The sequence below is a fragment of the Urocitellus parryii genome, chromosome 6, assembly GCF_045843805.1.
Source record: "Urocitellus parryii isolate mUroPar1 chromosome 6, mUroPar1.hap1, whole genome shotgun sequence".
Taxonomy (NCBI): Eukaryota; Metazoa; Chordata; class Mammalia; order Rodentia; family Sciuridae; genus Urocitellus; species Urocitellus parryii.
The window spans coordinates 97,495,753-97,523,163 of NC_135536.1; the positions used below are offsets into that span (position 1 = coordinate 97,495,753).

At 33.1% G+C, this 27,411-nt stretch overlaps 1 protein-coding gene across 2 annotated transcripts in view; it reads right to left on the bottom strand.

The window, feature by feature from the left end:
* Dmxl2 (Dmx like 2) overlaps window positions 1–27,411 on the bottom strand; it is a 139,210-nt gene that overhangs the window by 72,325 nt on the left and 39,474 nt on the right. For both annotated transcript variants that reach the window (XM_077799441.1, XM_026390512.2), the window contains exons 7-13: window positions 20,269–20,447; window positions 17,823–18,006; window positions 14,366–14,540; window positions 11,783–12,022; window positions 10,958–11,229; window positions 9,641–10,334; window positions 9,148–9,269 (exon numbers count right to left, since the gene is read on the bottom strand). In XM_077799441.1, the coding sequence (XP_077655567.1) occupies window positions 9,148–9,269; window positions 9,641–10,334; window positions 10,958–11,229; window positions 11,783–12,022; window positions 14,366–14,540; window positions 17,823–18,006; window positions 20,269–20,447 (1,866 nt within the window). The remainder of the gene's footprint in view (window positions 1–9,147; window positions 9,270–9,640; window positions 10,335–10,957; window positions 11,230–11,782; window positions 12,023–14,365; window positions 14,541–17,822; window positions 18,007–20,268; window positions 20,448–27,411) is intronic.

Sequence of the window (27,411 nt, forward strand, 5' to 3'; positions counted from 1 at the left end):
ACAAAGATATTGTGTCCAATTTTCTAAATAATTTAGAAATTGTCTCATAATAATTTTTAATCTTTAAATGCAAAATAGTTTTCAAAACAATGAAATAATTCATATTCTCAATATCCTATAAAAATATAATAGCAACTACAAGGAAATAGACTTGCTTATTTCTAATTTTTGTATGGTGTTTTTTTTGTTGTTGTTTCTTTCAGAATGAATTATGCAACTCTGGATAATTTAGATCTTTTAACTTGTTTTCTGAAAATGCTATTTGAAGGAAATGAAATTTCCCTTGTCACAAGTTTTTCTAGATAAGGACCTTAATATTATTATATGTAACATTTATATCTGACTAGAGTAGGTAAATAAATATTTGTTAAATTTAAAAAACAAGAAAAAAAATATATTGTGTCCATCAGGAGGAAGAGAAGGAGGAGGGGGGGGAGAGGAGAGAAATAAGAGGGCCAATGGGGGAGGGAAGGTAAAAGCATAAGGGCCTCATGGGTCACTGTACAGACTTTGGCTTAAGAATAATATTATCTGAATTATATTTTTAAAGCATCATTCTAACTCCTATAATGTGAATAGACTGAAAGAAAGAAGAACAGAATCATAAAGAGAGAAATACAATTTTTTCGCAATCTAGCCTCTCTACCTGCTTATCAAGTTTCAGCTATTTCCAACAGCCATTTATATTCTAAGCCATTTCTGAATAAACTATAATACAGTTGTATGCTGCTTAATGATAGGGAAACTTTCTGAGAAATGCATTGTTGTATGAACCTCACAGCATGTGCTTGTACGAACCTAGATGGTGTAGTTCAATCACTGTACAGGGCATCTTGATGAATCAAGAGATGTATGAGGTTGCTACTGCATAACACAGCATATTGTTTTACAGTAAACTTGGTATATTTTTCATAAGTAAGAGTACAGTCTAAAGTAACCACAAAACACATACTACAGTAAATACATAAATCAATGAAATATGAAGACAAAGTTAGGAGGTTGTTGGGCAGTCATATATTATCATTATCAAGTATCAAGTATCATATACTGTAAATAACTGATGTTACACTTTTATATGACTAGCAGTACAGTAGGTTTGTCCACATCAGCATTACCACAGATGCATGAGTAATGTGTCGCTATATGAAGTTACTATAGCTATGAATGACATCACTCAGCAACAAGAATTTTCCAGCTCCAGTATCATCTTTTGGGATCACTGTGATATATGCAGTCCATCACTGACCAAACACATTCTTATAACTCTGTGCATTTTTAATTGTTATTATCCCTATACCTATTCTTTTCCTCCTTCACTTTCAATCCACACTAATTTAATAAATCTCATCTCAGATATCATCTCTACCAGAAAGTGTTTCCTAACCACCACAATCTAGACTATATAATCTTGATTAAGTTGTTACTACTGTGTATGAAAAGCTCTCTTATCTGACATAGTTGGGACAAAGAAAGGATAAATTACAAATTACTCAGCGAGGCCATTTAACCCAGAGAATCATTTTTTTTAATAATGAATGTACAGCTTAAACATTGTTTTATGTAAAATATAAACATACATAAACAACCAAAATTTTGGTGTAGAGTCAAGGCCTTTGAGTATGGTTTGCCAATAGACCTTTCTTTTGTATAACATTATGACATCCCTGTAAGGCCCTGGCTACATTTTTCAATTCTTTAAATTGAAATAAAAACACAAAGATACCTACACAAAGCAATTGAGTGATGTTTAAAAAAAAATCCCCTGAATTTATAGTTGTCATCTCCATGTCCAATTTAAAAAATTATTTTTAGCAAAATAGCTTCCAAATCACTTGTTCTTTTAATAAAAACACATTTTTCACATTCACAATTCATCAATTTATAAAATATTTAACTAAATTACATTGTTATAATCACACTTATAAAAATGTAAACAACTTGACAAATACAAGTTTGGAAATGAACAAAACTGGCTCTCAAGATGTGGTCAACAATCCAGATAACAGCTGAGGGAGGTGGCCTGGGCTCAAATCCTGGCTCTACCATTGCTACCTGACTAAATGGCACAAGTAGTTACGTTTCCCTATACTTCAGTGTCTTCTGCTCTAAAGTGTAATGATAATATTATATTCTTCATAGGGTTATTAGGAATATTAAATGAGTTAATATATGAAAAGTATTTAGAAATGTGATTGGCACAAAATAATAACTAGATAAAGCTTGTTATTGTTATTATTAAGACTACAACTCAACTTTTAGAATCCATAAGGCCTAGTATACTACTTTGGTGCATCAGTCTTATGTTCTGCAGAAGGAAGGACAGCATCCAGGGAGCTCGCTAAGCAGAGGTCATTTAATTGCATTTCAAATTCTATAGTGGCCTTTTTGTCCTCCTAACATAGCATTTATTACACACTGCATGTATTTATATACCCAACAAATATATACCTTAAGGGTAAAAACTATGTCTACTCATTTTAACACTCTCAGCACTTGGTACAATATATACTTATTCTGGAATGTACCACAGCTTATGCAGCATGGTTCTCAATAAAAAAATCAAAGATTAAACAAATAAATGAATGAAAACAAATTACATGTTATATGGTTGGTATTCCAAACACATTTTTAGTAGTAGCAGCACCTACAACATCATCCTTCTCTCCTCCTTTATTCAATTACAGACAACCTCATTAAGCATTTCCTAAAAAATTTTCAAATGAATGGATATTGCTGCCCTGGCATCACTGGGCAAAGATATGCAAACATTTGTGGGTTTTTTTTTTCTTTTATGTCTGGTCAAACATTTGTTTTAGGCAACAAAATCTTTGATATTTTAGAAGGAAATTTTTGAAATATCTGAATAACCCTGCTCTCATAAATAGTTTGTAAATATAAATTTTTGATGACTAAAGGTCACATTTATATACATTAATTATCATTAATGCCTGTACAGGTCTAATGACTTCTAGTACTGTCTTTGTAATAACAAATCCCAAATGTATACTAGTAGTTAATGTGGAACACTAGGAATTATTTCTAATTGCCTACAAAACAGTCATCTAAACCATACTTAGGAATCTAATATTATAGTCACCTCATATTCAGTGTATCCCAATTTTAAGTATTCATAAATACCTCACCAACATTACCACACTTGTGGAGCCACTATTGCAAACTAGAAATCTCAGAATCATCTCTTTGTCTCCATATTCAAGCAACTAGTAAGTACTGCTCTTCTCCCCTTTCCACTATCTACCAAATTCCACTGTAGCTCAGGTTTTCCAACATCTAGTTGATCTCAAAACAATTCCTTGCTATCTCCATGCTTCTAGTACATACCAAGTTTACTCCATCCCACAAGGTAACCACTTTAATTCTCTGCCCAAACGCTTTCTGTATCCCCTTAATCCACCTCTCCCCTAAATCCACCTCTCTATCTACAGGACAAAATTCAAATATTTTCAATATCTATTATTGAAAAAAAAGCTGGCCTTTACTCAGCATCTACTAAAACTCTAAGTTGAGGAATAGAAAAGCATGTGACAACTTCTTGCTACACTGGCTCATAATTAGTAGAGGAAGTAACCAGAACAGCTGCTCTTACAAAAAAAAAAATGAGCAGAAATAAGGAACTTGACAAAAGTAATCATATCATCTTAAGAGTTTAATATAAAAAATAAGGGCAAAGCTCTGTACTTTATTTTTAAAAGGCAATAACTCTAGAATTCCTTAGAGTACAGTGCTCTGAAAGTCAAAATGGCTCAAGAGCATCTGGAGGCTCAATAGACTTTAAAGTTTCCTAACTAAGCAACAACAAATATAACTGATAAGGAAAAAACAAGTCAGCTAATGTATTGAGCTCAATGGTGTTACCTAAAAGTCATGTCCATCCAGAATCTCAGAATGTAACCTTATTTGCAAATAGGGTCTTTATGGATATAACTTAAGGTCATACTATATTATAGTTGTTGCTAAATCTATTGACTGGTATCTTAAGAAGAAAAGACACACAGAGACACTCAGAAGGAAGAAGACACAGAGACACCCAGAAAAGCAGACTTAAGTGATAGAATGACAATCCAAGAAACCTCAAGGATTACGAGGAACACCCAGAAACTAGGAATAGCCAAGGAAGGATTTTCTCCTAGAGACTCAGAGAAAGCATGGCTTTGACAACACCTTGATTTCAAACTAGATCAATGTTTATAACAGCTAGATTCACAACAGCTAAACTATGGAACCAATCTAGGTGCCCTTCAACTGATGAATGGATAAAGAAAATGTGGTATATATACACAATGGGATATTACTCAGCTATAAAGAAGAATGACTTTATGATATTTGCAAATAAATGGATGGATCTGGAGACTATCATGTTAAGTAATATAAGCCAATCCCAAAACCAAAGGCCGGATGTTCTCTCTGATATGCAGATGCTAATACACAACAAGGGGTTGGGGATAGAAGCTTGGTGGATTAGACAAAGAGGAATGAAGGGAAGGGAGGGGGAATGGGAATAGGAAAGATAGTAGAATGAATCTGACAACTTGCCTACAATGAATCTCAACATTATATATGACCACAAGACTTGAGAGCCTAATTAGAATAAGAAAAAACTCCATGTTTGTATAAATATGTCAAAATATACTCTAGTGCCACATATATCTAAAAAGCACAAATAAAATTTTAAAAAAACTTGACATATATGCACCAAGAAACAGAGTTGCAAAATATGTTAGGCAAAAACTTTTAGAACTAGAAGGAAAAAAACAGACAAATTCACAATTAAAGTTGGATAATTCAACATCCTTCTCCAATATTTGATAGAAAAATTAGATAGCAAAGATATATCAGAACTCAACAATAACATCAGTCAGAATAGAATCCGCAATTTACAGAACACTCTATCCAACAACAACAAAATATACTTTCTTTTCAAGTGCTGAAATACACAAAGACAATATCTGGATCATAAAACAAACCTGAACAAACTTAAAAGGACAAAATCATATAGTGTATTTTACTACCAGAATAGATTCAAACTAGAAATCAGGAAAATGGCCAACACTTGCAAACTAAATCACATACTCCTAAATAATCAAGGGGTCAAATAGGAATTATTAAGGAAAATTAAAATATATGTTGGGTTAAATGAAAATGAAAATTCTTCATATAAAAATGTTTAAAGAAATTTCAAGTAGGAAATTCATAGCACTAAATACATATATTAAAAAACAAGAAAGTTTCAAATTAACAATTTAAGCTTTTAAAACTAGAAAAAGTAGAACCAAAAAGAAAAGAAAAACTCAAAGTAAGCAGAAGGAAGGGAACAATGAAGGCAGACATCAATAAAAATAAAAGCAAGGAAACAACACAAAAACAAAAAGCTCAGGAAACAAAAAGCAGGCTCTTTATTTATTTATTTTTTTTTAAGAGAGAGAGAATGAGAGGAGAGAGAGAGAATTTTTAATATTTATTTATTTTTTTTTAGTTCTCGGCGGACACAACATCTTTGTTGGTATGTGGTGCTGAGGATCGAACCCGGGCCGCACGCATGCCAGGCGAGCGCGCTACCGCTGAGCCACATCTCCAGCCCAAAAAAAAAGCAGGCTCTTTAAAAAGTATCAAGAAGTTAACAAACTTAGAAAACTTTCTCAACTTGGTAAACAGCAACTATAAAATACCTACAGCTAACAGACTTAATACTAAAACACTGCATGTTTTCCCTTTAAAAATGGTAACAAGACAAGAACATCTAATTTCATCCCTTTTATTCAACATAGTGCCAAAAGTTCTAGCCAGTGCAACAAAATAAGGAAAACAGGACTGGAAGTATAGCTCAGTTGTACAGTGCTTGCCCAGCATGTGCAAGGTTTTGGGTTCAAGCTCCAGCAATTCAAATAAAGGCATATAGATTAAAAAGGAAAACACTTCCTATTTATAATGACATTATATCTGCAGAGAAAATGCAAGGGAATCTACACCTCCTCCCCCCCCCAAAAAAAAAGTCTCCTACATTTAATATCTGAGTTAAGCAAGATTGCAATATATAAGACAAACATTTAAAAATATACCATGTTTGTATACTCTAGTAATGAATACATAGACACCAAAATTTAAAATAAAAACCACTTACAATGACTAAAATTAAAGAAATATCTAGGTATAAACCTAACAAAACATGTAAAGGACTTTTATGCTGAAAACACCACAAAAGGAAGAGGGAGACTAATGAAAGGATAGTCATAAGTTGTTTAAATCACACTTTCATTACTTGAAAGTAGACTGTAAGAGGTTGTAAATGCATATTGTAAACCTCAGAGGAAACAAAAACAAAACAGGGTAGCTAATAAACCTTTAATGGACACCAAATAGGGCCATAAGAAAAGATCAAACCCTCCAAATCATGGAGAATGCCACAGGTAGCAAAAAACTCAAAACAGACAAATATTTCAGTTTTCAAAAAGGAAAATAACATACCTCTATAAGTCAGACCAAAGAGCTTGATGTCAATCTAGCACAGTGTTTCAGCCATGAAGAGACATTATGGCCTATACATTAAGCCTATTTATACATTAAAATGAGTCATTCTTATGAATTTTACTTCCTTTTACTACAGAATATTTGGTAGACAGGAAAAATTTTATTTCAGAAAAATATATGATAATCTGCTTCATGGAAATTGTTGGGACAACTAGAAAATATTCCAGAAATTAAAACTGGATAAAGATTTCAAATGTATATTGCTAAGCTCTTTCTTCAGATCTGTCCTGTTGAGCATTTTTTAAAATGTGACTTAGAAGATACAGAAACAACATTCCTCAAATAGGCTGCTGACATAAGTATAAAGCAGCAGTAAATATATTGAATAACAATCTGGATTCAAAAATATAATGAAAGGTTAGTCTATTACACTGAACTAAGTAAGACAAAAATATAACAGGGAAAATTGGCCTATATTTTGACTTCAGATTCAAATGCACAAATACAGAATGGAGAACACAGGACTTAACTGCAAAAATAAAACTTCAGCTCAATATTAATCAATTACAAAAAATGTGTAATTACCACCAAATATAACAATATCTAACAAGAAAGATCATAATACTACTTATTCTATTCATCCTATAATGCTTTAGTATAGACAAACTGAAATCTGCTCACAAGAGTAGTCAAGTCTGAAACTAAAACAGTTAAAGAAATTGAGAGAAGAGCAGGTTTGGCATGAAGAAAAAAGGTTCAGGGGTTATAAGTTATATTCAATTATCCAAATTACTCTAGTATGCAAGGAATATTAGACTTATTCCAAGTGGGGCTAGGACTTACAATAGAAAATGAAATTCAATTAAATACTAAAAGTAATGCAAAGACAGAATGACCTGCATTTGGAGTTGAGTTTTCCTTCAATGGTGGCCAGATGAGAAAATTGGCAACAATGTTGTAGAAGGGAATAAAACATCAGATGGCTTGTCAGACTAAATGACCTTTAAAATACTATCTTCCAACTCCAATTCTATAATGGTACTATTCTAGGCTTTCTCTATGCAAAACCTTTAGCTCTAGCCCTTTTGGTTTTCTATCTCTGAACAAGCTTTCTACACATATTTTCCTCGACACTTAATTTTAGGTCATTCTTTCATCCAGGCAAAGACAAAGTATCATCTTTCTAAATCTTAAACAAACCAAAAATACTGTCTTTGAAAAAGGCTTCCATATATACCTTAACCTGATCTCTCTTTCCTCTAAATTGTAAAACACTTCTAATAACATCCTTCTGGCAATGAATTACATATCACCCCTAGATATCTCTTCTTTCTGTCTTTAACTGTAATTTAATATTTCATTAATAATTTGTCTTCACATCCAAATTAAAAGCCCTCAAAAGTAGGCACTGAAACTTGTATTTTATATCCTTTATACAATTATGGGTACACAGACACTCAAAAACAGTATTTAGTGTTTAATACTGGAAATATTTTTCAGAACAGTTGTTTTATAAAATGTTTTCATTGGGAAGTTAAAAATTCACTATTCAAATCTCCATATTAATTAATATATACGACTTCCAGTTCATATACAGAACTACTAGAATTAGATACTATTTCCCATTGATAACATAATCTAACTACAGAATTTTATTTATTTAGTTAGTTAGTTGTAGATGGACACGATACCTTTATTTGCTTATTTTTATATGGTGCGGGGGATCGAACCCAGTGCCTCGCTCATGCTAGGCAAGTGCTCTACCACTGAACCACAATGCTGGCCCACTACAGGACCTCTTAAAGGTGAGTCAACCTTTGAAAAAAGTTCAAAATTTTCAACCTAAACATACAGTTTGGTAAAGATTCCTTAAAATATTTTTCGAGAAAAGCAAAATTAAAAGAATCAAACTAGAGAGTGAAAAATGTCAGGAACACATATTTTTCAAAACACATTATTTCTTTTTTCTTTTATTAGTGCATTATAGTTATACATAGTAAATGGGTTCACTGTGACAAAATAATGCATTGAATTTCATTAACTCCATTTCAGTCCCTGGTGCCCCCTTTCTTGCCTGTCCTTTTCTCCCTTATTTCCCCCCACTACTCTGCTGGTCTTCCTTTCATTCGTTTGTTTGTTTATTGGTCCTAGGCATTGAACCCAGAAACACGTAACCAGTGAGCCACATCCCTAGCCCATTTTATTTTATTTTGAGACAGGGTCTTACTAAATTGCTTACAACCTTGCTAAATTATTGAGGCTGGCTTTACACTTAAGTTTCTCCCATGTCAGCCTCCCAAGTCGCAGGAATTATAGGCATGCACCACCATGCTGAGCTTATTTATTTATTCTTGATTGATGCTTTACAGATACACATAAAGGTGGAACTTCCTGTGGTATATTTATATATGCATATAGTGTGACTTTATTAAATTCTTTATATATGGTAAATGTATTGATGTGCGATATATAGACTGGAATTTTAATTCATGTACCTTGAAACACACATTAAGACAAAAAACTTTGTCATATGTATGTCATATAGAGTCAAGACATAATGTTTATTCATAAACACCAACTAACAAATAAAGGTCCTAGACAAAATAAAAAGAAAGTTCCTTATCAGTTTAGCTGTATTAATAATGATTAGCAAATACTTACTGAAGACTCTGGGTCTGATAGTTCATCCAATAATTTTCTTGCATCTACCACAGCTTGATATAATCTCAGATTTTTGCCATCAGAAGCAACAAAGCAAGCACTTGCAGAATTGCAGTATGTGCCTGAGAAAGAAAAAATATGAATTAAAATATTTATCGGCTGAATTTTTAGTCTTTATTATTGACTAAAAATTAGTCAATAAAAAAGTATGAGAAACAAATATTCACACTTTTCTCTTTAGGCATAACTATGGTCCAGAATCATAATTAAACAGATACAACTAATGAATATAAAATTATTAACCAAAAATTCACAAGAAAATTATGAGAAGGAAAATATCACAAAGAAGCTTAAAGGTTCTAAAAATAAGTCTGGTGCCTACATCCCGATACTTATTAAAAATGTCTTAGTAATGACAAAATGTAAATCATTGAGTATAACAAATAACAGTTTTAAAGCTTCTATTAATTTCACAATTAAAATGAACACTTACCAAGGCAATAACTGGGAATAAGAGTTGGAAGCCAAGCCACATTAGAGAAGGCTGAGGTATGTAAAGAGTTAATTCGAGCCAATTCTGACACTCCTCCAGTGTATGACAAAGGCCCTATTGGGTCAACACGCCAAAGAATAAGTTCACTGTAGATCGCATTTGGGTCATGAAATGTACGGGTTGCTGCATTTCTGAGAGGTTGTTTTGACAAAGCTTTTATATTTTTTACAGGATCCATTATTCTGTTTAATTTACTGTCTGAATCCCACTGACAATCTGATTCAGGAGTCAACAAAGCATTATGATGAGAGGATGTCAGTAACAGTGGTAAAACTGAATGACATGCCAAGTCATTGAGGTGAAATCGATGACCACAATACCTAAATTTGTGGGATACAGTTAGAACAGTGGTAAAAGCAGACTTATCAGCAAATGTGACTGCCCACTGATTTAAAGATCCATCTATGTGTTTAGACACCATCATTACTGTGGGAGCTAAAATGTTCACATTTGTAGTGTGTGATTTGTGTGGCTGTGATCCATGAGGACTGTCTACAGACATCAGCTCCTGGTGTAATGGAGTATGATGAGACTCTTTCATAGCATTTATACAGGCATACATCATGATATTTTTACTAAGAGAGCTTGCATCACCAGAGGGAAATGCAACAGGAATCCGAGAAGAAAAAGAAACCTGAAAAACACAATTATACAATTCAGTGTAACGAATCTGCCTTTTCTCAAAAAAGTCCTCCAAAAATAGTTCTATTTTCAAAATACCAAATCCCAGCTTCCTAGCAAAAACATATCATTTTCAACCTCATTACAGTCTAATCCCCCTCTTCGATTTATGCATAATCATATCAGTATTCATGTCCTAAGGAAAGAGAGAAGAAAAAAGTTTCTAATGCCTTGCTTTTATATCAAAATGACCAATGATCATGATCTACATGGCACTAAAGTTGAGAAACATAATACATTAAAGCTTTTAATTTAGCTAATGAATCTTAGAATACAGGGGGGAGGGGAGTCATCCTGAATCTTATTTTCAAAATATTTTCTTAATTTTACTCAAAATACCACAAATTCTGAAAAAAGTCAAAATATATATATTCAAATGTTTAGTACTGGGGGAAAAAAATCCAAAATTCATTTTCTTTAACTAACTAGGTTTTCAAAATGAATGGCCATTGGTCCTCTTCAAAAGCAAAAAGACTCTTTTTTAAATTGTTTATCAAAAACAAAATCTGCTAGGTCTACATGGCATCTATTTCTTCTTTTAAGAAATATAACAACTGCTTCATCAAAAAAATATACCTGGACTTGTCTAAATATTCCAGGATTATATTCATCCAAATACTTTACATGCCACACTAGAAAGGTACCATCTACAGGATGTATTGTAAAAAGCATGTCAGGATTCTTATTCCATTCTGTTAGTAGCATTTCAATCTTCCGATCAAGCAGGATTGTAGGCAGTGGCATTGAGATGCTAGGTTGTGAATAGATTCTAGGACTTCCCTCTCTTTCTCCATCTTCATGTTCTGATGATCCTGTACCAGTCTCAGATTCTCTATCCAGGGATAATTCTGAATCAGAAAATACATTTATTGGAATACATATTAAATAATGCTATTAAAATTCACTTATTCATTAAGACTATAAACAAATAGCACCCTACCTTTGGAAACCACAAATCCCCTTTTTGACTTATGGTCAGGAAAACTATACTCTGGTCTGAATTGAAAATTACTATATTTACTACTTCACTCATATTACCATTATTATTAAGATTAGCAAAACCTATTCCCCCCAAAAGGATACAGTTTCTGAAGTAATATATTACTCAAAGCAATTTGTTACAACAAAACATATACTTTCAGCTGGGGGTGTAGGAGCACTTGCCTAGCATGAACCATTCCCTGAATTTGATCCCCAGAACCACACATACATACCAGAAAGAGAGAGAAAGAGAGAGAGAGAGTTAGATAATATTAACACAGTGTGCCTGATCCATGGCAGATGATCAATACTTATGGAATAAATGGGAAAGTAAAAAGAAGAAAATATTTCAAACTAAAAGCTGTACAAAAGAAAGTTGTTAACTTCAGAGATAGAAAAATCTGAACACAGGATACTAACCATGGTCTAGTTTCATATGTAAACCTCTTTCTCTTTCCTCCTGTGAACGTTCTTCATCTTCTCTATCTGTTTCATCACCTTCATGATCTAATTGTTTTTCTGAAAGTTTTCGTAATTGATGCATAAATATTTCAGTTGATGATGTAAAATTAAATTCCTTGTTGTTTAACCAGTGAACTACAAATCCCCCATTTCCATCATCAATGTTAAATGCAGTGCCAATCAGGACATTTGGAATATCTACGAACAAAAAAAGATAAGATTTTAATATGACTTCTTAATTTCTTTAAAAATATGATTAGTACTTATATAATAACTAATTAAAAACTTACACAGAAAAGATGCTAAACAATAAGTCAACATGATTCTAGCAATATTTGAAAAAACCTTAATTGAATTTAAAGATAAATGTAAATATTAAGAACTAATGATATAGACTCACATGAAATTAAAGTACTAATTTAAAACCCAAATACACCAATGCATATATTAAGTCCTGGTTTGGAGATAGGGAGATGGAAAGATAAAGCAAAAAAACAGCTAAAAATGAGATAACTGGAGAAGTTTAAATATGAATTGAATATTAGATATTACAGAAATATTTGTAATTTTCTTGGGTATAATAATGATATTATGATCATGTAAGAGATGTTCCTCAGTCTTATGAGATACCTGCTAAAAGTTATGTAGTAAGGGTGGTGTGCCATGACAAGGGCAGATTAAGAAAAAATTCACTCACATATATGCACACATGAACACACATGCACACACGTATATGGAGAGAATAAAGCAACTGTGTGAAATGTTAACAACTGTTGAATCTAAGTGGAACATGTAAAAGTATTCACTGTACTATTCATTCAACTTTTCTGAATGTTTAAAACTTTCCTGAAAAGTTGGGAGGAAATAATGCCACAAAAGAATACAAAAACCAGATAAATTTCTAAGTATAGCAGAATTTCTCCATTTGGGTAACTGAAATCCATGATACAGATAAGTCCATGAGAAACAAACTAAATCAAAAAATTAATCTCTTTAATTTGAATCCATATTATGAATTATTCATTCAACAGAAAGAAAAAATTGTCCTTTGCAAAAGGGAGTGAAAGTCTATTAAGATAGAAGACTCTGGTTGAATTTGGTAACAAATACCAATCTTAATGCTCTAAGTTATTCTTTCTTTTTATTTTAATTTTAATGTTTATTTTTTTACTTTTCGGCAGACACACATCTTTATTTGTATGTGGTGCTGAGGATCGAACCCTGGCCGCATGCATGCCAGGCCAGCATGCTACCGCTTGAGCCACATCCCCCCCCCTCCCTTTCTTTCTTAATCAGGAGGAAAATCCTGATTTTATGATAAAAATCAAGTAATTCATATAAAATAAGATTTATAAGTTAATAATCCTATTAAACACTACATTACCTATGTACATACTATTGCTAAAAATGTTGAATCTAAATTTTATAATGGACAAGTATTCAAACTGCAAAACATTCTCAGACTGCAACACATTCTAAAAGTCAACTGAGAGACAATTTTTTGAGACCAGAGACTTTTTTTTTTTTTTGACAACTGAGAGAAGGACTATTCTAGATTAGAGGAATTTAAAGAGAAATAACAATCAAATGTATTTTTTTAAAAAAATCTAGGTTTAAATATAAACTATATTATTTATAATATTATTTTATCCATATTCCATGAATACAGTAATAATATTGTGATTATGAAGACAAATCCCCTTCTTATTTGACAATTATGAGCCAGGCATGGTGATGCATGCCAATAATCCCAGAGATTTAAAAATTAGTATTTGCTAGAAATGTGGTGCACTTATATGTGATATTATACTATAACTTTAAAAACATATATATTAAATACAAATTTTACTAATTAACTAGGCTACCACCATTTGTGTTTCCAGATTCAATCAAGCTCTAATTTACTTGGAACCCTTGTTAGATTCTAGACAAAGGTGCTCAAAAACACTTATGGAAGTCATACTCTGAGAAGTACATAAATCCTAGTGTTATGGTTTGGATTTTGAATGTCCACCAAAGTCTCGTGTTTAACACAAGGTTTCCAATGCAGCAGGTTGAAGGCAGTAGGTCACTGGGGTCCTGCCCTGAATGGGTTTACCTTCTCTAGGGGACCTTCCCCCACAACCCTCCTTCTCTACCCACTCTCTCTCATTGATGGCTGCCATGAGCTGAGCAGCTTTGCTCTACCCCACCCCTTCCACTATGATGTTTCTGATTTGAAACCAACCGACCATGGACTGAAAACTGTGAAACCATGGGCAAAAATAACTCTTCCTTATCTAAGATGCTTTTGTCAGACAGATATTTTGGTCATGGCAATGCAAAGCTGACTAATGCACCCAATTTAAGAAATTGTTACCATTCTTAAAACACACACACACACACAAACACACACACACATTCCAATTAATAAGTATTTTTAAAGGGAACATGGTATAATAACATAAAATTAAAAAAAGGTTATAAAAATTCGTCACACTTTTCAATTTTTTACCTTACCTCAACACATTTAGAAGCAATAAAAACCATACTACCCTTTACCTGTCGCAGGGTTGATGCTTGCTGCGATATGAAAATGACACAGTGCATTGGCATGGTGGGAAATGTGTCTCTGAACTTCATGTGTTGCCATCTGGTCAGGTGTTAAATCAGTGTGAGTTACAAGAACAGAAGATCTCCTTTGTCCTTTTCTTAAATTTTTCAAATGGTGAATGGTCTAAAATAAAAATATAGTTGCTGAACCCAACTCTGGAAGGTCTAATAAATGCTAACCAAAGAAGTTGTTTTTTTTTTTCCTTCTTTTTTTCTCTTCTTTTTTGTGGTGCTGGGGATCAAAATGTGTCTCTCACCATGCCAGCTAGCACTCTACCACTAGGTTATACTCCCACACCCCCAAATAACTGTTGGTTATTAAAAATTTTAAGACTTTCCTCCCTGTAGAACCTGACAATTTTAAGAAAAACTTTTTCATTTATTTTTTCTCATTTTGTTTTGTGGTGGTGGTAGTAGTGGTACCAAGGACTGAACCATGGCCTTGTGCCTACTAGGCAAGCACTCTACCACTAAGCCAAAACCCAGCCCCATCTTTCATAATTATGGTAGAACAATTTTGAATATATTCTTTACAGTTTTTATAAATTTATAAATTTCTCAGAAATACTTATTCAAGGTACAAATACTTCTGGTTAAGATTAGGAGGTTCAAAGACTGCTTTCAGTAGGTCTCTACCTACTGAAATGGTATTTCCTAATCAGAACAGTAAAAATAAAACTACTGAATCTTCCTACCAGGAAGAATATTGCCTACCAAAATTCTTCCTTAGAACTAAACAGTGAGCTAAACAACCAAATTAAATTCTCTCTAATATAAAGAAGAAAACTAGGTACTAAAATAACAAGAGAAACCTACTTAGATAAGAATAGACAGGAAAGTCCTCATTATTCAAGTGTTGACCTATGTGATTTAAATTGAAATAGATCTGTATGACTAGAATTCTTCACTAGCTTACCTGCTCATGTGGACTATTTTGGACATGATCTTTTCTTCACATCATAACCCCATTTCACAGTACTTCTTTAATCTGTTAACCTAACCCAGCCCCCAATATCATGCTTTCTAATTATTTTCCTTTGTTTCCCACATTCAATTAAATAAACTAGCATGCTATCAATTATTTCTCTATTAAAGTAATATATCTGATCTTCCTTTTCAATTTCTCTAACCCTTATCCCTTTTCATATAGAAAACACTATCAGTTCTATGGTATGTCCTCTGCCTCTAGTCTACTATGGATTTCTTATTTCCATTGGTCCAAACTGCTTATCAAATTATTCTCAGTAGATCACTGACATTTATCATAATTTTAAATTATATTGGCAAAAGTGACCAAATACCAATGGTACTTTCTCCTAGTAACAAAAAGTATAATTTAAGAATATATATACATGGGGTTGGGGTTGTGGCTTAGTGGCAAGGCACTTGCCTAGCATGTGTGAGGCCCTGGGTTCGATTCTCAGCACCGCATATAAATAAATCAAATAAAGGACCATCGACAACTAAAAATATTTTTAAAAGAAATTAAAAAAGAATATATATACAGTTATATAGACCTAACAGGAATTTTATAAGAAAGGCTATCAGAAAGCAAAATAGCTTAGAGTCAATCAGGCTTTTTAAAAATATATATTTTTAATTATTAATAACATCATTAAGTAACATTATTAATATAATTATTAATGACATTATTAAAACATAGAAATGTTTGTCAAATCTGTAGTTACATGTTTACCAATCTTTTTTGTTTTATTTTATGTCACAGTTAGTAATTCATTTTAACACTTGAAGAGCAACATATTAGGGAGCATGGATGATACAAAGATGTCTAAAAACCTTTAGTCTCCAAAGGCTTTATGTAATTTGAAGATAAAATGTTACATGAGTATCTGGGCATGATGGCACATGACTGTAATCCCAGCAACTAGGGAGACTGAGACAAGAGGATTTCAAGGGCTGGGGATGTGGCTCAAGCGGTAGCGCGCTCGCCTGGCATGCGTGCGGCCCGGGTTCGATCCTCAGCACCACATACAGACAAAGATGCTGTGTCCGCCAAATACTGAAAAATAAATATTAAAGTTCTCTCTCTCTCTCACTCTTTCTTTAAAAAAAAAAAAAAAGAGGATTTCAAGTTCGAGGTAAGTCTCAGCAACTTAGCCAGGACCTAAGCAACTCAATAAGACCCTGTTTCAAACTAAAAATTTTTTTTTAATTTTAAAAGTGCTGGAGATGTGGCTCAGTAGTAAAGTACCTCTGGGTTCAATCCCCAGTACCAAAAAAAAAAAAACCAATTTACATGAGTTTATGTATGTAAATGATTATAAATAAATATAAAGTTAAATTTTAGGACTCTGTCTTATACTAAATTTCAATATCAAAACAAAAGATAACTGGAACTGTTCTGACTTCCACTTTTAATTTCATTTATGCTTTGAATATTGTAAAAAGCATATAAATAATGGCTAATAACAAATAGTATCATAGCTTCCCTACTTTATATAAAATTTTAAAGGACCATATCCTTAAACTATTCAACTCATAAAATATTTCTGCTTAGCAAAACCACTTTGATTATGCAACTATTAAACAATTACTGTAAATATATAATGTACAAGTATAATTAGTAATGTAGAGAGATGCTGATAATATATTAAGTATAAAAATAAGCTATAAAACATTTCTATATTATATGATCTCAATCTTTTGAAGAAAAATATATTTAACATGCATGACTGAATTGGCTTGATTATACATTCCTTTTCTTAGTCTAATTTGTGAATAAGAATTCCTATGTAATAAAAATAGTCACAAGAAAAAGAGGAACTTATGTTTAAGAAATTTTTGATAATTTTCAATAAGATATATGTATATCTCATTTTATTCATTAATCCCTACTAGACACAACAGTTGATGGTATATATCATAAGTAATCTAATCTTTTATAAAGAACCTTTTTTCATACTGTATTTACAAAATGAAAACAATGATTTCATTTTCAAAATATTCAACCTTAGTATAAAGCAATGATATGATTTATTTGTTTTGTTAAAAAAAACAAAATTTTTATTCTTAAGGAACAAATGGTCATTTTTAATGAGACAAATAAAAATAAAGTTTAAACCTCATGAAACAAAAACCAGACACTTTTAATTACAACTAATTTCAAGAACCTTTACATGTTTAGCTACTTTCATAGACTTTGATATTTGATATGCAAAATAAAAAATTAAAATTACATGACTTACCTAGACTACATGTCTGAGATCATTACTATTTCTATCTGGCTTTACAGTGGCATAAAATATATATACTCACAAGCATAAAATAAATGAGAATTTATTGCTATAAATTTCATCATTACAAGTACCGTCTGCTATCTTAGCTTATGAATTTGGGACAGAAAAATACCTTTGAAATTCATTTACCACTTTAAATAATACAATACCTCAAGAGCATGTTGTATTCTGTCTTTTTGTCTTCCAGAATGAGAAAGGGTGCTGGCAATGCTGGAAGTAGTAGTCTCACAAATCTGCTCACCCAAAAGACAGTCTTCTGGTAATAAAGTTTCTGCCCAGAGCCGGCACACGCCATCATGGCATGAAGTTAACAGCACATTACAGACAGAACCCCTAACATCAAAGAGAAGTAAACAAAGGTTTCCATGAATAACAATTCCACTAATCAATTAAAAGCTATTAATATTTGGTTCTTCATGTATGAAGATGACATTAATATAAAACACTGTATGGGCAGAAGCAATCAAAGAGCTTAAAATCCTATATCACTGTACAATCATAAAAACTGGGAAGTGCTCTTGATAAAAGCAATAGAAATTAAGGTCTGATTACATATGTGCAGCTTGAAAACCAGACTCTGAAGCCCCAGTAAACACACACACACACACACACTCTCACACACACACACACACACTCTCTCTCTTTCTCTCTCAAGGAATATTATTTTTGAAACAGAACATCAAAAGAAACCCTTGTAAGTTACAGAATGATTATAATAAAAGACCATTAAATGTAATTAAATAATCTGCCTTATGGCAGAAGTTTTATTTTGCATCATACTTCTTATAATTCAAGCAACTATAAATAGGCAAACAAATAAGCATCTTCATAATAAAACTGTAAATTATTATTACAAACTATAAACCAATGTCTATTAAATTCAGTAAAAACATCATAGCACCAAGCAGTTGAAGTAACTGCTTACTGTGAGAGAAAAAATTATTTTCCTTTCAAAAAATGTTTATACAGAATCTAGTTCAGTCAAAAAAGTATATTACAAGTGTCTTCAAGATATGTGAATAATTTAAATAGAAAAATATTTAAATTTGAAGTCCAAAAATGTATACATTTCCCCTGTTTTCTTTTCCTAAGCATCTCTATAATGTATGCTATTCTCATTCAGCAAGTGAAATAACCCTACTTCATGGAGGAAACAAATGTCTATGTAAGATTCTGAATGTCAAACAGCTTTCTTAGATCTGTATATACAAGAATCATCTGTATAACTTGTTTTGTAAAAATTTTATAAGTACCTTTAAGAGATGTCAAAACAATAAGAGAAAATTTACACAGTTGGCCCTTCATGCCCATGAATCTGTATCTATGGATTTTCAACAGCAGATTGGAAATATTTGTGGAGGAAAAAACTGCATCTGCACTGAGTATGTACAGACATTTTTCCTGTCCTTAGTCCTTAAATTATAGAGTATAACAAACTATTTACATAGCATTTGCATTGTACTAGGTATTATAAGTAATCTAGAGATGGTTTAAAGTATATAGGAAGATTATGTAGGTTAGATGAAAAATTTATACCATTTTACATAAAGTACTTGAGCATCTACAGATTTTAGTATCTGTGAGAGGTCCCAGAAACAATGTCCCATGGATATTGAGCATTGATGTAATAGAAAATACTTTGAATCCTGGCATGGTGTTATAAACCTATAATCCCAGCACTTGGGAGTCTGAGTCAGGAGAATCACTAGAGCCCAGAAGTTCAAGACCAGCTTGGGTAGCACAGCAAGACATCATCTCAAAAAAAAAAAAAAAAAAAGGCAGCATCTTCTGATTGACATTAGGGGAAAAAAACAGATATTTACAGTGGAATATCAACAACAATAAAAAAAATTCTTTGAAAAGGCTGAGCATGGTGGCACATGCCTGTAATTCCAACAACTCAGGAGGCTGAGGCAGTAGGATTGCAAGTTTAAGGCCAGCCTCAGCAACTCATAGAGGCCTTAAGTAACTTAGTGAGACTATGTCTCAAAAATAAAAATAAAAAGTGCTGAGGATGTGGTTCAGTGGTAAAGTACTCCTGGGTTCAATTCCTAGTAAAGCCCCCTATAAGAAAAATTCTCTGAGAAAGTTCTGTTGATAGCCCTAAGATAAAATAAAAATTTAAAAAATGCATTTTATTCACTGTATATATTATCACCACATGTATTATTGACAGCTTATTACTATGCTTTATTTGCCCTCATTGTGTGTTTTCCTACTACTTTCATATAAATCTTAGAATCTTTTAGTATGACAGTTACTACTCACAATACCAGCTAACATTTCCCAGGCACATACTAGGTACTTCACACACATAAACACATTTCGTCTCACAATAACTCTCTGAGGTGGTATCTCAGAGATAAATTTAGTTTTTTAGATAAACTAAATTTATCCTACAGAAAGAAAAACTGAAGCATAAAGAGCTCAAAAGCATAAAGTCACAAGCTCATAAAGCTAGTGATAATAGCAGGCCCTGAACTGAGACAGCTTGACTCCAGTGTCTATTCTGTTGAGCAACCATGTCAGCACAGTAAAAGGATTTTATTTTCATTATGTTTATAAAGATATAAAAATATGTTAAATTTATCTAACCTGGGCATATACTTGCTAGTTTTACGCCATGAAAAACCTGTCACTGCCCGGGGATGTGCCAAATAAACAAAGGAAAATTGAGTAGAAGTCTGTCTCCTTTTCACTTCATGGTGATCCTGAGGAATAATTGAAGACTTCCAACCAGTCATAGGATACCATACTTTCAAAAGACAGTCATCCTGCAAAATATCAGACATCAATATAAAATTAATTTGCACATACACAAATCAAAATTTAAGAAGTATAAACTTTAAAAACTTAAGACATCTCTAAAAACTTAAGATAGATCTAAAAACTAATGTGTAAACCTATGTATTATATATATAAACAAACCTAAAATGATCTAAAGAACACAATTCTTGAAAAACAAAGGAACAATTTTTTCATTAGCAATCTTCTCTGCATAATGGAGTTTTTTAAAAATATTTATTCTTAAGCTTTAGGTAGATACAATATCTTTATTTTACATTTATGTGGTGCTGAGGATTGAACCCGGTGCCTTGTGCATGCTAGGCAAGCATTCTACCACTGAGCCACAACCCCAACCCTTAATGGAGTTTTTGAAATAAAGACTGATACCAATTTTTCCTATTTCAAGATCCATGGGTCACTGAAAAGATTTTGATGGTATCTTCTTAGATAAGTTCAAAATGGCTAAGAAATATGCCATGTTATCTCATCAGTCACTATTATCATCCTTTCCTTTTTGAATTCTCAAAAGGTGAAACTGTTTTGTTGGTTTTTCTTTCTATGTGGGATAATTGACTCTGAGCATAAGAGAGCAAGTTGGCTCCAGACTTCTCCAAATCCAAATCTTTCATGTTCAAAGACAGGAAACCAAAGACACCTTAGAGGCAGGTGAAGGGTGAAATTCTTAAATACGAATTACTTTCTGCTCTAAATTAGGAATCAGAAAACTTTTTCTCTAAAGGGCCAGACAGACAATAAATAAGTTAGGTTTTGTGGGTCACTACATCTGCAAAACAGATTATTCTTCGTTTTATTCTTACAACTGTTTAAAATGTAAAAAACATTCTTATTGCATAGGCCAATAGTTTTCTGATCCCTACTCTAAATGATGAGAAAGCATTCAGGAAGCTGTCAAGAATCATTTCTATACCTATTTAAAATATTTAAAGGTATAGATATTAATTTTATCATTTTACTTAGTTCTGACTATTTTGTTATAGACCTAAGTAATTGTATCTTCTTTAATAGAAACTACCTGCTTTACAATACTTTATCCTGGACAGTGAAAAGTACATTAAAGAAAATAATAAATATCATCATTTATACAAAAATATCAACCTCTTAAGAAACACTGGAATTAAATATTTCTGAAAAGCATATATAGATTCAAATATTTTCATCTGGGTTAGGCAAATCTATGTTTTTTCCTTCCCTGGTAGTCTCAATTTATACTGCATTAAAGAAATGTTATGTTTCTATTAATGTCTCACTTGTTTGGATATTTTAATCATACAATAAAGCTTTTTCAGTACCTACTTTGAAACAATCACCTAACATTGTACCAGGTGTTTTCCTCTATGTTATCTTCCTCATCTTAGCATCATTTTCTAGTAACCAATTTACAGACTATGTACCTCAAAAACCCTAGTTGTACCTGAGACCGCCCCAGAAGTGACAAAGGAAAAGAACTCCACAAGCAGGTGGTACTCTAGTACCTTCTCCCATTTCCACGGACTCTCCCTCAAATGAAGCAGCCCCACTTTCATGTTACTGCCTGAAACTCTAAAACCACAACAGAATTAAATGAGTATTCAATAACAGAAAGAGATCTTTAAAAATTCCCAGATATTTAAAAACTAAACACTTCTTCTAATTCATAAGGAATATTTTTAATATGTTGAAATATTAGAACTGAATGAAATAAGTTCAACTAAATGAAAATGAAGCACAACATAACAATACATGGCAGTTGCAGTTACATAATAGTGGTTAAAGGAAATACACAGCTTTTAATGATTACATGAATAAAGAAATGTCTCTAATGGTTGAAGCATCCAGTGAAAGAAATTAAGTTTTAAGAACATGACATAATTTGAGGCTGTATTACTTGCAAAGGCATTAAAAAGTTTGTAAAGATATATATTAAATAGAAAATAATAATTGTTTTAATTGGGGGTTACATACTATGGCAGGAAAACTTTCCACATTTTTATATTAAATCCATCCTATGGTAAAAATACGAAAGATTTCCATTTTGAAATGGGAAAAGAGGTTGCTCTGTCAATTCTTAAATAAATGAAACACTGAATCTGGGAACAGCATTCTCATAAAAAAAGCTTCTAGAAAACCTGTGGCCCTATCCTCTTTCCTGCTAAATCACCCCCCTCAAATCTCACTCTAGGTCTTGGAAAGCTCAGGTTTTCACTCAAAGACGCAATCTTCTAATAAAGAAATCAGAATATTTTAAATTACCTGAAAATTTTTACAAATTAACCAAACTGTTACATATAAAATGTTCAGAGAGATAAACTTTATGAACATAAACAAACAGAATTTCAAGAACACTTTCTAGCAAATAAACTAAAGAAACCAATTCTTGAACTAAAGATTTAGTCAATCTGTATACTGGGTAAAAATGGGAGTTCATAACCCACTTGAATCAAATGTATGAAATATGATATGTCAAGAGCTTTGTAATGTTTTGAACAACCAATAAAAAAAATAAAAAATAAATAAATAAATAATTTAAAAAAATAAATGACAAAAAAAAATTAGTCAGATATGAGTTGTGGGGAGAAACAGTTCTTTAATAAGTAAGATTTTATTTTAAGCTCAAAAAAAATTCCAAATACTCTTAACCCCAAGAAAAATATAACTCCCCACATTTTTTTTTAATTGGACCATATCAACAAAAGTATTCAATGAACTATAGTACCAAAAATTCTGAAAGTAATTGGATTTGGGTCCCATAACTCCTAAATTGAAATCCTGTCATGTCTAGCAGAGGTGGTAGAAAATGCCTTCCAGTGAGAGATCCACATGGTTACCATCTGTTTTATGAAGTTAGACAAACTTAGCTTTATTAACAGAAGCAAAACAGATTGGGGGGGGTAGCAAAAACTGCCCAACATTCTGAAGTTAATTTCTGTTCTTTTTATCAAGAGAAGCTTAATTAGATGTGGTATCTTTTCAAAATCATGAGGAAATAAACTTTTTAAACCCAAGACACATCTGTTTAACCCTCAGAGGATTCTTACCAATAAAGGATTCTTATCTTTCCATAAGAATTATGAAATACTTAGCTCTTAAGAGAACTGAACATAAGATGCCTAGAGCAAGATGACTTAAACAATGAAAAAAAAAAAATCCTCCATGATCTACTTCTAAGTCTGTGTGCAATAAAAATTCAAAGAAGATACTGGAGTACACAAACTGGAGGGGAACCACATTAAGAAGCTTAAAGCCTAATTGCTCCATTTAAGAGGAATGTGCTTTCAGTATTATTATTTATCTCTGTTGGAAGTACAAAGGCATCCTTTAGATTCATTAGGGATGAGAGTTCAAAGAGATGTTCAGACAATGAATAATGATTATCTTACATATGTCTTGAGTAGTTTTTGAAGTATTAAGGGACTCTATCTAAAGACCATAGACCCTAAAATAATCCCAGTGTTTACTCAGTTGTTACAGGTAAAGAAAACAATCACATATTAGGGTAAGCAAAGAGAGATAATTAGAAACATGAAAACAATGGGAAGGAAATCATTAACAGAAAAGGAAGAATCTTGAAAATAAACAATATTTTTTGTGGGTATTTAACAGTTCTTCTAGGGAGGGGTTAAAAATCACAAAATTTGTATCAGTATACTATTCTTTTTTTCTTTCCTTTTTTTTTCTTTTGACAGTGCTAGAGATCAAACCAAGGGCCTTGCACATACTAGGCAAAGGCTCTACCACTGAAATAAACTCCCCATCCCAAACATACTTATAATTCAATCCAATTACATGCCTTTTAAAATATATTTCATAAGAACCAATTATTTTACTGCATTTGTTCACATCCAGATACAGATTTATTAAAGAGCCAAATGTCACCCTAGGAAATTCAAAGGTTTTCAGGCCATTTTTTTACTTCAAATCAAAATCAACCTGTAGTACACAAATGGGTTATAATGGTATGGTATTAACTACCTGTACAACTACAGAATAAGTTACAAGATTCATTCAAACAACAAATATTTATTAAACGCAGGCTGAACTGCTGGAGATACAGTTGGGGCAGGGATGGAGACAGGGACAATAAAATATATTTTTTAGAAGGAAAGACAACACTTAATAGGGACACACATTATCATTTCATTTATAAATGAAATAAATTCTACAGATAAAAAATAGAGGGAACTAGGAAATCATTTAATTGGGAGATTTGACCCCATCTGGGAGGTCAGATGTCACATTCTTCGTGACTAAAACACTCAGAATCACTCCAGGGGAACTGGGCTGCACAAAATAACCACATAAGAGACAGAGATACCTTTTTCTTTGGGGGTCCTGTGATGGCTCCTCTGACCTTAAGGGTCCACAGAAAAATAGAGAGCGCAAACCCGTGCTGACCCCTTTTATTGAGGAAAAGCCATTCAAATGAGGCAAGGAGTCAGGTTTCAGGGGGCTGAGTCTAGCTTCATGATGTCTGCTGTCAGCAGGTTGACTGACGTCTAGGAAGGCCACACCCAAGGGCAGAGTAAGAGAAGGGGACACACAAAGGGCGTTTCCATGGAACATTCTATCTCAATCAGAGCAAAGGATTAATATCACAAAGGAACAGGTGAGCATAGCTCGACCCATGGGGCTGTAGGAAGACACGCCTATGCATGATGAACAAACATTTGCTACATTTTTTTTTTACTACTCTCAAAATCGGGGCTAGGCTACCATCTACAGCCACTTAAAAGTGGCCAGATCACTGAAAGTGACCGACAGTGCCTCAACCAATCAGGAGAGGAAAAACGCTGGTCACATGACATGGCGGCCTACCACAGTCAGAGGTTACATCAAGAATGGAGGGACACAGCCAGTGGTGCACACCTATAATCTCTAGTTAACTGGAGGGCTGAACCAGGAGTATGGTGAGTTCGAGGCCAGTCTCAGGAACTTAGCAAAGCCTTAAGCAACTCAGCAAGACCCTGTTTCAAAATTTTAAAAAAATTTAAAAAGAGAGTAGGGGCTAAGGATATATAGCTCAGTGGAAAGCATTCTTGGGTTCAATCCCCAGTACCAAAAAAAGAATGGGAGAATGCTTAGAAGATGAACAGGGAAGGATGAGTGTTCCCTAAACAGAGAGAATGGAAGACTAAAGGCCTTGAAAGCAGCAAAGAGCTTGGCAAATTCAAAGCCCTGAAAGGACATCACTGTGGTAGATATTAAGGTGGAGAGAAGCTACAAGGGCCGGATTACACAGAAGAACCTCACAGACCAGGGTAAGAATTGGTAATCTTCATCTTATGAGCAAATATGAGTCATTAAAGAACTATGAACAGGGGAGTGGTATGTTCAACTAACTTCTGTGAGAAGAGTGGATTACAGGAGGGTCCATTTAAGAGAGTACACTAAGGGTCTAGATCTAAGAAGGTGCTAACTTGGGTCCTACCCAAGTGGAGGGGCAGAGAAGTAGACTATATCTCTAAAAACTACAGCTTCTTCTGTGATAGCTAAAATCATAAAATCATATGATTTTGAGTTTCCTTAAGCTTATATTTTAATTATGCACTGTTAGGACTAGACTACGTACACACATTCAAACTGTTCTATCATGTGTTCTAGGCCATTTGATAGATTTGACTATTCCTCCTTCTTGAGTCTTTTGTATTTCTTCTTTTTTTAAATATATATATTTTTTAGTTTTAGATGGACACAATACATTTTTTTTTTTATTATTTTTATGTGATGCTAGGGATCAAACCCAGTGCTTCACACACGCTAGGCAAGCACTCTACCACTGAGCCACAACCCCGGCCCTCTTTTGTATTTCTTGACTTTTCTAATGTCACATTTTCCTAGTTTTCTTTCTACTGCACGGCCACTCTTTCTCAGAATTCTTTGTAGGCTTCTCCCCCTTTTTTCCTACTTAATGCTTGAAGGATTTGATCCTGAGTCCCATTCTCTATTATAAACTGTCTCTCCAGTTAATTTCACTGGGCCTATAACTTTAAACACCACCTTTTGCTCATGAATTCAAACTCCACATCTCTAATCTTGACTTTTCCAGCAAACTCCTGTCTCTCTAAAAAAGAACCTTCCTATTTGACATCTTAACCTGGATGTATCTTAAATTCTCTTCTAGCCACTATAACATTCTGTTGTTCTGCAATAATCTCCACTTATTCCTGCTAGGCATAACGGAACACACCTATCATCCCAGCAGCAGAAGAGGCTGAGGCAGGAAGATCTCAAAATTAAGGCCAGCCTCAGCAACTTAATAGGACTAGGGATATAGCTCAGTGATAAAACACCTCTGGGTTCAATCCGCAGTACTCCCTCTGCCCCCGAAAAAAAAATCCCTGCTAATTTCAACCTCAGATAATTCATACTTTTCATACTTGATGTTCCCTGAACAAAAAACCTTCTTATAAAGACTATCTATTCTAACAGAAACCCAGTTGCACTACTACATCATCCTGTCTTAATTTCCTGGATACCACTCTTTAATACTTGATGTTTTTCCTGTCTTTCTTTCCTCATTAGAAGGTAATTTTTACAAGGATAGGAACCTTACCTGTCATATTCATCATGAACAGTTCAGGATATATGGCAAAATTCAAAAGAATATTTGTTATATGTGGGAATTAGGTTAATTTCAGGTACAATTCCAAATTAGTTTTTCCTCCAAAAATGTACTATCAATTCTCTTACACACACACACACACACACACACACACACACACACACACACATCTATAGAGAAAGAGAAATGAGGGAGAGACTATCATGATATAGGAACAACTATCAAAGATTCTCATACATCTTACAAGTGTAGGTGACTAGTGTGGGGGATAGAGGGCAGAAGAGGAATGTGTACTAGGTATCAAAACCCAGGGATCTGCCACCGAGCCCCAATCCTAGAGAATCCTGAAATATCTTCTCTTTGGTCAGTTCCATGAAAAAATACATTAAACA